Source organism: Phoenix dactylifera, chromosome 2 (assembly GCF_051530095.1).
Source record: "Phoenix dactylifera cultivar Ajwa chromosome 2, Ajwa_hap1_PhDact_Kaust_v1.1, whole genome shotgun sequence".
Taxonomy (NCBI): domain Eukaryota; kingdom Viridiplantae; phylum Streptophyta; class Magnoliopsida; order Arecales; family Arecaceae; genus Phoenix; species Phoenix dactylifera.
In genome coordinates this window covers 5,196,254-5,209,811 of record NC_143191.1, presented here as the reverse complement: position 1 = coordinate 5,209,811, position 13,558 = coordinate 5,196,254, and the positions used below count along the sequence as shown (strand labels likewise).

Below are 13,558 nucleotides of genomic sequence, written 5' to 3'. Positions count from 1 at the left end.
GAGGTAACTGAAGCAAGAGGAGCAAGTTAGCTGAGGCTAAGAGTGCAGTCACTAGAATAGCTACCAATACTTCCTCTTATATGATCATAGACGTGTGTTTTTTCTCATGTGTATCACACGCGAACACTGCTAGTCCAGGTATTTCGCATCTTCTAGTATGCGGTGCTAATTTTAGATGTGCTTCTCTATCGTAGGTCGTGGCCCCGTGTCTTGGCAGTAACCAAACCGCCTCGATACGCATCGCGCGTCTATCTATAATTAAAGAAACGAGGATTTCTGCATCTCAACCATGATGGCCGGTAAACTGTCATGCATCAATATTTTTATGGAACGATCTGATGGTTTAATATATATACATATATATAATAGTATATAAAAAAATATATTTTGTACATATTTTCACGTCGATCGGCGCTGCAATCGAACTATCAAATGACGCTTGGAGTCTCGGCCTAGCCCTTTTCCTGGCAGCCGTCGTTCTAGCGGTGGCCCTCGTGCGTTTCCTCACGAGTAGAACCCCTGGCACAGCAAGCGCCACGTGGAAGCACGTTTATGCGCTTTTCCGCACGAGGAGCACTCCTGGCGCAGCAAACGCTACGTGGAAGCACGTTTATGAATCCACGTGCCACGAGTGGCTGCCACCCTACTCCTTCCCGCCACTCTCCTCCACTAGCTCATCTGCCGCCGAAAAAAAAAAAACGAGAAATAAAAAATAAATTTTGTTCCAACAGGATGGCACTCTACTCGTCTCCACGGCTCCGCTCCTCCCATGAGATGGGAGCCTCCCCCTCTCCAAACCCTGCCTCCTTTCGCCTTCCCTCCTCGTCTCTCCCTCCCAAAAGACCAGGGTTTCTCCCGTCTACCCCGACCTTCCTCCCCAAATCTAGGGTTTTCTCCTCCAATTCCCTCGCCGGAGGCGACCGGAGCCCACCCAAGGAGCAGTCGCCCAAGACGAGGATAGATCGCCGTAGCCAAGCGCAGGGAGGAAGGGAGGAAGAGGACCGGCCCGTGCATTGCGAGGTGGACGTGGTGTCCTGGCGAGAGCGGAGGATTAAAGCTCGGATCTTGGTCGATGCCGATATCGAGGCCGTATGGAGCGTTCTCACCGATTATGAGCGCCTCGCGGATTTCATCCCCAATCTTGTTTCCAGGTGCTTTTGCATTTCCTTTTTCTTGAAACAGAAACGAGACCTTTTTTTTTGGATTTAATTATATTATTTATTCTTTTCTTGGGTTTTGGGGAGTGGAGTGAGAGGATCCCTTGCCCGCATAAGGGGAGGATATGGTTAGAGCAGAGAGGGTTGCAGAGAGCGCTGTATTGGCATATTGAGGCTCGAGTGGTGTTGGATCTTCAGGAGATTCCTGATTCGGTATGTGTTACTAAACTTCAAATTAACATCTTGGTCCTTATAATTTTTCATGAATTTTACAGTAGGGGCTTTAAGACACAGTCGTTTTGGTCTGTTTGAAAAGTTCTACACTAAATGTAGATTGATGGGCACTTTTCTCTATTTAATTTTTGGAGAACAATGAAAATTAAGGTTGAGAACATTGTAATAGGTGCTATAATCTGCTGTAAACAACCATCAGGACCTCTGCAATCGTGTAACCCCTCTTCTAACGTGTTCTCCGCTTCCGCCTCCGCATCCGGTAGACCGCCACCGCCTTCTTGAAAGAAAAATAAATATGAGAATAAGAGGAGGGTCGCACTGGCGTCATGAGACAGAAAATCTCTCTGATATGCTCAGCCAGAATGTGGATGTGGATGGGCTCTCTAGTGGTCATGTCACACGTAATCTCAGAGTCCATCCTTTTTGCAAGTTGTTCAACGTTCAGATTCCATAACTGGGAAGTTGCGCGGCAACTCCATTCCATCCCTTTCTCAATGGATAAATTTTTTCTCCAATGGATAAATCTGTTTCTGACCTACATGTTGTTTTTCAACGAAATACTGAGGTACTCCATCAAATTGGGTTTCATAGACACCATGGTTAACATCTCCCACTTGGACATGAAAGCCAAAAATTCTTCCACTATTTTCAAGCACATATATATAGATATAGAATACAAAGTATTTTGGAGTTTTGCACGCTTAGACGGATTTACCCTTCATAACCACACTAGGCTTGAGGTTTTACATGTCTAGCTGATATATCTCCAAGTACAAATTCTTTTAGTAATTCTCATCTTAGATATTTCTAAGTCCCATCATATCAATGTGCTTAAAAAAATACTTCAGTATTAACACCTTTTGTTAAAGGGTCAGCAACCATATCACCAGAAGGTAAATAACTAACACGAACTTCTTTATTTTCAATAATATCACGTATATAATGATATTCAGCTAGAATATGTTTACCTTTTGAAATATTTGGCCCACTATCAATTAATGCAATTGCTGCTTGATTATTGCAATATATATGAGGAGGTCCAGTAGGAATACCAAGTTTCACGTCACTTATAAAATGTTGTATCCAAACAGCATAAGTAGATGCTATACTATAAACAATATATTCTGCCTCTTATGTATGTCTAGCAGCACAACCTTGTTTCTTGCTAGATCACGAAATGGCAGCACCACCAAAAACAAATACATGTCCAGACATTCATCTAGATCACCGGCAAAATCGGCATCATAGTAATTGGTTACTTTTAATTCATTAGCTTGATAGCATAACTTAAGACTTTTAGTTTTATTGATATATCTAAAAATTCTTTTTACTGATTTCTAATGAGATATACCAGGATTATTTTGATATGTACTAACAAACCTACAACATGACCATATCAGGCCTAGTGCAAAGCATAGCATGCATCAAACTCCCTACTGCTTGTGCATAAGGAACATTTAATTTGCTTGCCCTTTAGGTGGGCAATCTTTTTTACTCAATTTTAAACCCTTTTCAGCAGGAGTAGATAATGGTTTACAATTATCCATTTTAAATCTTTTAGGGACATAATCAAGATATCATTCTTGACTTAGACAAAGCTTTTTAAATTTTCTATCTCTAATGATTTTGATACCTAAAACATAGGATGCATCTCCTATATCATTTATTTCAAATTGAGAGTTTAAACATGATTTAGTTTTCTCAATCATTTCTAAGATATTTCCAGCAAGAACTATATCATCAAAATACAAAGAAAGAATTGTAAAATAGTTCCCACTCTTCATAATGTATACACAATGATCCAACTTATTAACTACATATCCTAATTTTAAAATTGCACTGGGAAAAATAAAATACCATTGATGAGAAGATTGTTTCAATCCATATAAAGATTTCTTTAAATGATACATGTTATTTTCTTGTCCTTCTATTATAAAACTCTCAGATTGTTCCATATAAATATTTCATTCAATTCACCATTAAGAAAAACAATTTTTACATCAATTGTATAAGTTCTAAATCACAAAAAGCAACAATAGCTAAAATTATTCTAATAGAAGTATATTTGCTACAGGAGAATAGGTGCCGGCAAAATCTGTTATCAAATCTAAATTTCTTTTTTAATATCCGTTTGCAACCTATAGCTTTTTTACCTTTTGGTAGATCACATAATTCCCATACTTGGTTCTTTTCAATTGTATCAATTTCTTCATTCATAGCCTTCAACTATTTATTAGATTTAGGTGGGTTATTGCATTTTTAAAGTTAATAGATTCATCAATCTCATCTATATTTATAGAGTTTTCTATTTCTTCACTTAAATAAACATAATTATTATTTAAATATGATGGAGGTCCTCTAGGTCTTTGTCTGCCGCGAAGTTGATTTGAAGTTTGTTCACCATTTTCATTGACATTCTCATTATTTGATTCGAATGGACTTATTTCTTCAATTACTTCAAGAGGGTCATTAATTATTGATTGGTTGTTTTCATTAGGTTCTTCTAGGAATTGCATCTCTGTTTTCTACTAGATCCTTTTCTTCATTATAAAATCTATTATGAAGCTTCGGGATAACCTATAAAGCAATATTTTTTGGACTTAGGATCCAATTTATTTCTAAGAGGTTGTGGTACTAATGCTTAAACTAATGAACCTCATTTTCTTAACTTACTTAGATCAGGTTTTCTACCTGTCCATAATTCATATGAGGTTGACTCTGTAGCTTTAGTAGGAGCCTTATTTAATATATACATTATCGTACTCAATGTTTCACCCCAGAAAATTTTAGGCAAAGAAGCATGAACAAGCATTGATCTAGTCATATCTAAGAGTTCTATTACGCCTTTCGGTGACACCGTTTTATTGTGGAGAGTGCATAATGGTTTGATGAATAATTTCATTTTTTTTTGCAAAATTATCAAATTCAATTGAGTTATACTCACTTCCTTTATCAGTTCTAAGTACTTTAATTTTCCTTCCCAACTGATTTTCTACCTCTCTTTTATATTCTTTAAATACTTCTAGGGCTTCTGATTTTCTACTGATCAGATAAACATAACCATATCTGGAAAAATCATCTATAAATGTGAGAAAATATTTGTTTATTTCCGTGTGTTTTTACGTTCAAAGGACCATATATATTATAATGAATAACATCAAGTAATTCAGCTGCTCTATTTTCTTTTGGAAAAGGAAGTCTAGATATTTTGCCAGACAAACAATATTCACATGTTTCAAATTCAACATTTTCCAGATTTGGTATGAAACCTTTACTGATCATTCTCTTTATTTTATCCTTACCTATATGATCAAGTCTAAGATTGCAAGTGTAAGAATCAACAAACTAAGAACAGTCAATATAAGCAGAAGAAGATGCATTTTCATTATATTCCCAACTACATCAAGCATAAACGAATTATGACCATCAACAAGTCTGCCCAAGCATAAACATGACCATTAGAGATCAAGTGTGATATGACTACTAGAGAGCCCATCCACATCCATGTTTTGGTTGAGCATATCAGAGAGATTTCCTGTCTGGTAACGCCAGTGCGACTCTCCTCTTATTCTCGTATTTATTTTTAAGAATGCACATTGTAAAATATGGCTTGGATTGAAGCCCATGGGGCCAATGCCAAATTGATGGAATAAATGTTATAGTTCTGGTTGTTTATGTACTGTGAAGAATCCATGTTTATCAGAAGCAATGGTATCGACTTCCAACTTGTGTATCAAGGTACAAAAACAAAATGATAGAGTATGCAAAATGCATGGTTTTTGAGTTATATAGTTTATTAGAGTTTGATTCTTATTCCGCAGTTGTTCCTAATATTTTGTTAAAAAAATTTTAAAAGTGGAAAATGAATTTTGAATCCTCTTTTATCTTGATTTCCTTTTCTAGTAGCAGACTTGATAACTTCACCACAGATCTAAATTTTTTTTGTATTATCCAGAAATATTTGTGTTTATGTTCCAAAAAACTTCTTTAACATTGCACTGGATTTGTTTTCTATTGTTTTGCCATTTTTACTAGTTGCATGTGCAAAGATTATAGATATGTGTGTACTGTGTAGCATTTTTGTTTTGAAGTTCGTGTTTGCATATAACATCAGCTACATATCCGTTTGAAGTTTACCCATTATTTATTTGAGAACTCATCCAGTTTTTGTACCCCATATTTTGTTTCACTAAAATCTGTAACGATTGTGAACGAATTCCTGTGCCTAGGCTAATGGGCGTGAGCTACATTACTCCATGGTTGATGGGGACTTTAAGAAGTTTGAGGGGAAATGGTCTGTCAAAGCTGGTCCAAGGTTGGTTTTGAACAAAAAAAGTTGATCTGATTCAGCATCAGACATGCACTGTATTCATGCATTCTCTCTTTCTTATACCTACTTGGACATTTTGTTGAACTCTTTATCTCTGAACAAGCTGATTAGACTCCACCTTTAATAAATGCGAACATTGAATGAAAATTTCTTATGCAACTGAGTTTAGCTAGAAGGTGAAAATATATCCATACTAAGCTATTTTTGTTTCATTTTTCTTTTAAAATCAATTCTCTAAATGGCCTCTTTGTAAAGATCTTGTGATAAAATATTATAATCATAGAGTCCTTGTTTTGTTGAATAATTTGCTATATAGAGTCCTGAGTTGTTTGCTGCAGCTGATTGGGTGATGTTATAGAATTTTTTTCCAGTTGATTTTGAGTTTAGTTGCAGGGAGCTGATGTGACTGACTTGGATCAACCAAAAGCATAAGATGTTTAATCCTATGGGGTTGGATTTGTTTATGTAGCCACAGCTGCTGTTTTTGTTGTTGGTCAATTGTCTGTTACCATGACTATGTGTGCGTGCCGTCTTTTGGTCACGTAATTGTTGTATACAGAATTATATGACTGTTGTCTGATGTTATGATTGCTCATATGTCTTGTTAGATATGTTGCCAATGTTTTATATTTGTGTGTATCTGTGCATGTAATAAACATGGTATTTCAGGTCTAAAGACTGCCTACTGATGCTATTGTTGTTCCTTGTCTATGTTCTTTTAGATGTATTTATGTTGCAAATTGTTATCATTACAGCATTATCTGATCAAAAGTTGCTTGCTTTTATTTCTGTCTCCCAGATCTTCAACAGCGATTTTATCTTATGAAGTCAATGTGATACCAAGATTTAATTTTCCAGCCATTTTTCTTGAAAGAATTATTAGATCTGATCTTCCTGTGAACCTTCGGGCCTTGGCATGTAGAGCTGAAAGAAATTCAGAAGAAAATCAAAAAATGCTTACTGCCAGGAATAGTGTGGGTGCATCTTGTAGGTCCTCCAATCCATCTTCCCTTGGCTTGTCTGCTGCTGCATGTGAGACTGATGCACTCTCCTCTAATAAGTTGAAGGAAAAAGATGCCTCTTCTGCTTTTAGTACTACGCTTGGTTCACCATCAACTGAGTTGAACAGCAAATGGGGTGTTTATGGAAAAGTCTGCAGACTTGATAGGCGATGTATGGTAGATGAAGTCCATCTTCGTAGATTTGATGGCCTATTGGTAACTCATTTATCTTACATTGGTAACCCCTAGAATTCTTATTCATAGGAAACATGTATCATTTCTTAGCTTCTCTGATGATATGGTTTGCATGAAGGAAAATGGAGGGGCTCATCGATGTGTTATTGCTAGCATCACGGTCAAGGCACCAATTCGAGAAGTATGGAATGTGTTGACTACCTACGAGGCATTGCCTGAGTACTCATTTCTTCTTTATGTTTCTTTTTTTCGTTGTGGAAGAGTTCTACTTCTATTATGCAAACATTAAATGTATGCTTTTGTTTTTATTTGTCAGTTTACTTAGCGTAACTGCATTACTTCACACATTAACTAATGCAAACTTCTTCCATGATATCATGATATCAGGAAATGCTGATCCTCTGATAGTCACCTTTTTTAATTATTAAAAAGTAGAGTTGTTGCAAGATTTTTGTCCCAAATGTGTAGCAAAGAAATATCATGCTTCTGTAAATGCTTGTATCTATTACTTGTGTTTTATTCATCTGATAATTTATTTTAACTAATTGCTAAGTACTAATGCATTCCCTTTGTTAAGTTTATTCAGTCTCCTGTACTGTTTAGTATAAACTTGTTCCTAATGGTTTTTTTTTCCTCCACAGGATTGTTCCAAATTTGGCTATCAGTAAAATCCTGTCTCGAGATAATAATAAGGTTCGCATTCTACAGGTATGATGTAGAAGATCTTATGGAATGTTATAATCATTTTGCTGACCTTCTACTTTGATGCATCTATTTTCCTCTCTTTGATCCCTGAAGCCGTCACAGTTGCCAAACTTGAAGTGATTTTCCCCTTTAATATCTTGGATATAATCTTACTTATAGGCACATTTTTTCTTTATCTGCTTTGGTTTTCATTAACTTGCGATGCAACCAACAGCTAAATCTGTACTGATACAACTAATGAAAAGCTAGATGATATAAAGGTGTATGTTTCCCATTTTTGCACCAAAATTGACTGAGTGATCAAGCAATCAACAATGGGCAAGTCCTTGCTTTGCCAATCAACCATCTAATGGGTTGATTCTTCCGATTGGACCATTTGATAAGTCCTTTTTACTTTTATGAAAAAACACTTCAATGAAGAGGACTTCCCATTCACTGTTGGATTGAATAATGATGGGTAGGTTTGTTTGACCCAAGGTTTGCCGTACCGGTACTGGTCGGTGTACCGGTGGCCGGCCGGACCGGTACGTACCGCTGGCCGGTACTGGAACCGTACCGGCCCGGTACGGCACGGCGCTGTGGTTGTTTTGAAAAAAAAATTGACGTACCTGTGCGAACCGGCCGGTTCGTACCGGTACGATGCCGATACCAAGCGGTACCGGCCAGTACCGACGGTACGGACCACGTACCGGTCGGTTCTCCTAAAAAAAACCCGGTACCGGATTCCACGCGGATCCGGTACCGGTCTAGGTCCGTTGGTACGTACCGGCCATGGTTTGACCAATTGAGTGGATCACGCATATAGTTTAAAACAATTCATAAGGTGACTAAAATAAAAATTACAATTTTGAAGATCACTGAAGGTTAAACTGCATTACAGAAGATAACTAAGGATAAAGATAAAATGCCCACCTACTTATCACTTTCTAAGGTAATCTCAATGTGCCATCCATCCACTAGGTAAGTACTTCTAACCCAATCTTCATGTGCCACATTTGTATCTTCACAACTACTTTTCTATGTCATCTCAATGTGCCACATACTTTTCCTCGCAAGTTCCTGCCAAATCCTTCAAAGAAAATTTGAAAATTTTGTTTTGCTCTATAATCAAATCAAATCAAATCAAATTGTCAGTCAAGGTTTTCAATTATTCATCCAATTATTCATCCATATATAATTGATGGTCTTGATTTTGATTTTTGACGCAACCATATCAACTGCAATTTATCTATCTGACTTTGATTTTCAATTACAAAATTAACCCATCAGTCAGATCTTTAGTTGGTTGGCCATGTTTCCAATCCCACAACCATGATCTTGGTTGATAAATAATGAGTGGGATCCATCAGATATAAAACCCCTTTTGAATTTTATCTTAAAATTGATCAATTACCAATCATCGTTATAACTGATGATGCTGATTAGAGAAACACCATAAGAGATCATATAAGATTCAAAAAAGGTGTAATGGAAGTACTGACCTTAAAAGCCATGTTTTTAATAATGATCTCCTGTTAATTTGTTCTTCTTACTGACCAGTAGACTATGATGTTTTTGGCTGTGCCCTCCTTAGCCACCAAAAAGAAAAATGAAACACAGTAGACTATGATGTTGTTGGCTGTGCCCTCCGTAGCCACCAAAAGGAAAAATGAAACACAAACTTTCCACTATTATTGCCTAACCAATAGATAAGTTTTACTTCCAAGGCAAGGTTTCTCTCCTTTTTTGTCCTTAAAATTCCTATCTGTAAGTATGGAGGCATGATCATCTCCTAGAAACGTCTTATTTCAGATTCTACAGCATGTCCACATGTTCACTTGCCAACAACTTTGCTAATGTAAGCACCACATGCCACATAGTTATGTGCTTATTGAAACTGCGGGCATCATGTCTTTCTCCATAGTTACCTTCCTATCTAATCTCCATATTCCACACATCCTTCATAACATCATCATACATCATTTAGTGAAATAATGTGGTTAATAGTTTTCATTGTAAGACTTCCACATTAATTGCATAATGACTTGCCTTATAAGCATTGATGCTGGGCATAATATATAATGTCTCAGTTTGATGCATTGCCTCTTTTTGCAGAATCCTTGTCTCTTTCTCATATTATGTCAGGATGATGTAATTTTCATTCATGAGTACTTTATCTTCATGAAATCTCTAGCTACCTCCTCTGGTGTGTCAGCAGTATGTTCTCACTTAGTTATTACAGTTTTTGAGAGGAAGAAAAGAAAATTTCATTGTTTTTTGTTTTGCAGGAGGGTTGCAAGGGCCTATTATATATGGTTCTTCACGCCCGTGTTGTTTTGGATTTGCATGAAGAACTTGAATGTGAGATTAGCTTTGAGCAAGTTGAAGGGGATTTTGATTCATTTCAAGGAAAATGGATTCTAGAACAGCTTGGAGATCAACATACACTATTGAAGTATATTGTAGAGTCAAAAATGCACAAAGATACCTTCCTATCAGAGGCTATTCTGGAAGAGGTATAAACATTGTGTAGTTTGTACCCTAATGCATGTCTGTATTTTGTGGAGAAGATAAATATCTGTTACAGACGTCTGCATAGAAATTTCTATGCAGGTTAGTATATCTTCAGTCAACAGTTTTGAGAAGCGATCTCACTCACTGTTTGCGAAATATTGAATGCCATATGTGGAAGCTCTTTCAGGCATTTATATTGTGGTTGTTCTTGCAAATTTTCTCTTTTCGTAAAAAGATTGATAAGTTATGCCTGATAAATTTTAATATTTTAGGGCCCTTTTGAATGTTCACGACCTTTTCTTTTAATCAATATTATTTATCAGCAGTGCCTGTAAAACAAGTATAACCTCCTTATGATATTGTGTAACATTCACATCCATTTTGCTTAAAAGTCTATTTTGATCAGCTTCTCTACATGCATATTACATATTTTCTGTTCCTTCTAGTTGGACATAATCCAATCTCTGGTATCCATAGAAGAATCTTCAATTAATATCATTTATTGCCTTCTCTTCAAAATCGATATGAAAACTACTAAGGAATCCTGAATTAGAAGCTTGATTGGCTCTTCAAAAGAGGCATTTTCTGTTTGATTGATCTATTCGTTGTCAAATGAGGCTCGCTGGTGCATTGTTGTTGGAAGGTAGCCTGAATTTGTCAAGTTGTCATGTGACTCTTTGGTAATGACCAGATATCATATCATTTGGGTTATAATCTGGCTCTGCTACTATATGTGTCTGGCTCAGCTCCTATGAGAGTTTTCTTCTATTCTGATCTTCCTTTATGAATGGCAAATTTTGTGGGTTACTGATTTCTCAGGGATGATAGATACTCTTGTAGCTTAATAGGTTTCTTGTGTTGAAACAAATTGGTGAGCATTAATTTCTTGAAGTCTGACAAATTACCAGTTCTTTATATTTCAGGTTATATATGAAGATCTTCCATCCAACTTATGTGCCATTCGTGATTTTGTTGAAAAAAGAGAAGCTGCCGGAAATGAACCCCCAAAGTATCCTGACAAACTAGTGGTTCCAGTTTCCAACTATGTGCATGTCATAGAAAGCAAGCCAGCTGAACATGTTTCTATTACCGATGTCTCAGCAATTCCTTTGAGACAGAGACCCAAGGTTCCAGGTTTACAAAGAGATATTGAAGTTCTCAAAGCTGAGTTGATGTCATTTATCTCAAGGTATGGTCAAGATGGGTTTATGCCTATGAGGAAGCAACTTCGCATGCATGGACGAGTGGATATTGAGAAGGCAATAACTCGCATGGGCGGATTCAGAAAGATTGCAGACTTGATGAACCTTTCACTTGCTTACAAACATCGCAAGCCAAGTGGCTATTGGGATAACCTAGAGAATTTGCAGGAAGAGGTAATGATAAGCTGGATAAGCAATCTTCTCTTCTCCAGCTTCTCTATTGTCCTATATTTGCTGCTTCTTTATTCAGCTTTGTCTAGGAGACTAGGATCTACATCATCGCTGTATCATTTCTTGGGGATATGTGAAAATGGCCCACTTTATTATTCCCTTTGCAAATACAGACCACTTTTATTTTTTCCTTTTGGCACCAATCCGAACAGATACACATTTTGAGTTGAAGGCACATAAATACATTACTTTTATTCAAATGCTTGTATTTTTTATGCAAATGCACATATTTGTTGAGCTTGCAGTGCGCATTCATGGGCTGGAATGCATATTTAAATCCAAGGCAAAATTGTCCAAAAATTTGAAACTTGGTCATTTCCGTGTAAAAAACGAAAAATAGAAGTGGTCCAAATCTGCAAATTCAAAAAATAAAGACGGCCTTTTCTGCAAAGTTCTCTTGGTTCTTTGAACCTCTAGCATCTAGAAAACAAAATGACACTACAAACTGATTGTGCCCAATGCCTGAACTTCGTTGCCATATATCTATCTGTTCTTGTTGATTAAACTATTAATGCTGGCTTTGTAAATGACCTGTTTTCCATGCAGATAAGACGGTTCCAGAAGAGCTGGGGAATGGATCCTGCTTACATGCCCAGTAGGAAGTCTTTTGAGCGTGCAGGTGAGGGACAACTGTGATATTCTTTAAATACCACTTATCTTGCTTGGATGGACCCATGCTGGCTGTCTAACAGATGCTAGATGGCTGTGATGGTAAAGGCCAAACAGAAAGCCATGTCCTGGCAGTAAATTTACTTTCAGTTCTTGCCCAACCTCGATGCCCTGTATAATTATGGCTGACCAGTGGTGGAGCAATGGGTGCTGGTCTATCAATTTATCTGATACCATTGCTTTGCCTGATACATTTTTCAGGCTCTAGATGATTACAATAGGACCCCTGACACCACACATAATAATTGTAAGAAGTAAATCTTGACTCATCGTCTGTTACTATAGGTGATTAATGTATTCTCCATAATCTGGCTGGGTCCAAGTTATCCCTAGTAGCAGATGAAAGGTGTAGCTTTCCAAGTAGTAAATTTAATTTACTGAAAGATGGCTGCAGAAGGGCTGATGGCTTTCAAGTTTCAACTAACGTGACAGCTTAAGCTCTATATCACATTTCTTCCTCATTTCCCCCCTCTATCTTTGTCACCTTTGCTCTATGCATGTTGCTAGGACGCTATGATATTGCTCGGGCATTGGAAAAATGGGGTGGCCTGCAGGAGGTTTGTCGCCTTTTATCTCTTAAGCCGAGACATCCCAGAAGACATTTGGACTTCGACAGAGAAGAGCAACATGATTTCAAGGCACGCAGTGAACCGGATGGTGAAGAAAGGATACAAAGTAAGCCCTATATTCCTCAAGACACAGAGAAATGGCTCAGGAAGCTGAAGGATCTGGACATCAACTGGGTGGAGTAAATTTGCTGTATGTTTTCTGATCAGCATACTTTTGCTTTTTTCTCCTTGCAGCCTCTCTTTTCACCTCACCTTGTAATTCTCCAAATTAGTGTTTGTTAATCTGCTTTCAATGCCTTGTATTCAGTTCAGGGTTGGATAACCTGTTTTGTAATGGTGAGTCTCACACTGTAACCTATTCGAATGATATTAAAGAATTAGTTGTTCTCGAATCCTACTTTAAATGACCAAAAATGAGAGTAGCTGTTATTTTATTTTATTTTTTGTTGTTGTTCTGGAGGACATGCTGAAGGCTTTCGTTTCTTGTAAGCACAGGGTACACGTGTCTGGATGCTTTCAACAGAGGTATTAACAAGAGCCCAAAAAAAAAAAATATTCTCAAGCTGTCAGCAGAAGGTTCTAACTAATGTAGTGCTAAAAATGCTTGTTTATTCTTTGTGTGTGTGTGTGTGTGTGAGAGAGAGAGAGAGAGCACGAAGTTTTGAGGAAACACACGTCCAAAAGCACAGGCTTACTAGTGTTGGAAGTGGGCAAGCCTTGCAGCCAGCTGGTGCAGCCAGCTCAGAATGCTTGCACTTTTAGCACCTTTTGG

At 37.3% G+C, this 13,558-nt stretch overlaps 1 protein-coding gene across 1 annotated transcript; it reads left to right on the top strand.

The window, feature by feature from the left end:
* The first annotated feature begins 676 nt into the window (after nucleotides 1–676).
* Nucleotides 677–13,183, top strand: LOC120112892 (polyketide cyclase/dehydrase/lipid transporter). The gene is made up of 10 exons (XM_039132928.3): nucleotides 677–1,151; nucleotides 1,250–1,370; nucleotides 5,621–5,706; nucleotides 6,521–6,938; nucleotides 7,036–7,136; nucleotides 7,559–7,625; nucleotides 9,890–10,117; nucleotides 11,039–11,491; nucleotides 12,095–12,167; nucleotides 12,725–13,183. Exons 1-10 carry the CDS (start codon nucleotides 733–735, stop codon nucleotides 12,967–12,969), a joined length of 2,211 nt encoding a protein of 736 aa, XP_038988856.3. The 5' UTR covers nucleotides 677–732; the 3' UTR covers nucleotides 12,970–13,183.
* The last annotated feature ends 375 nt before the right edge of the window (nucleotides 13,184–13,558 follow it).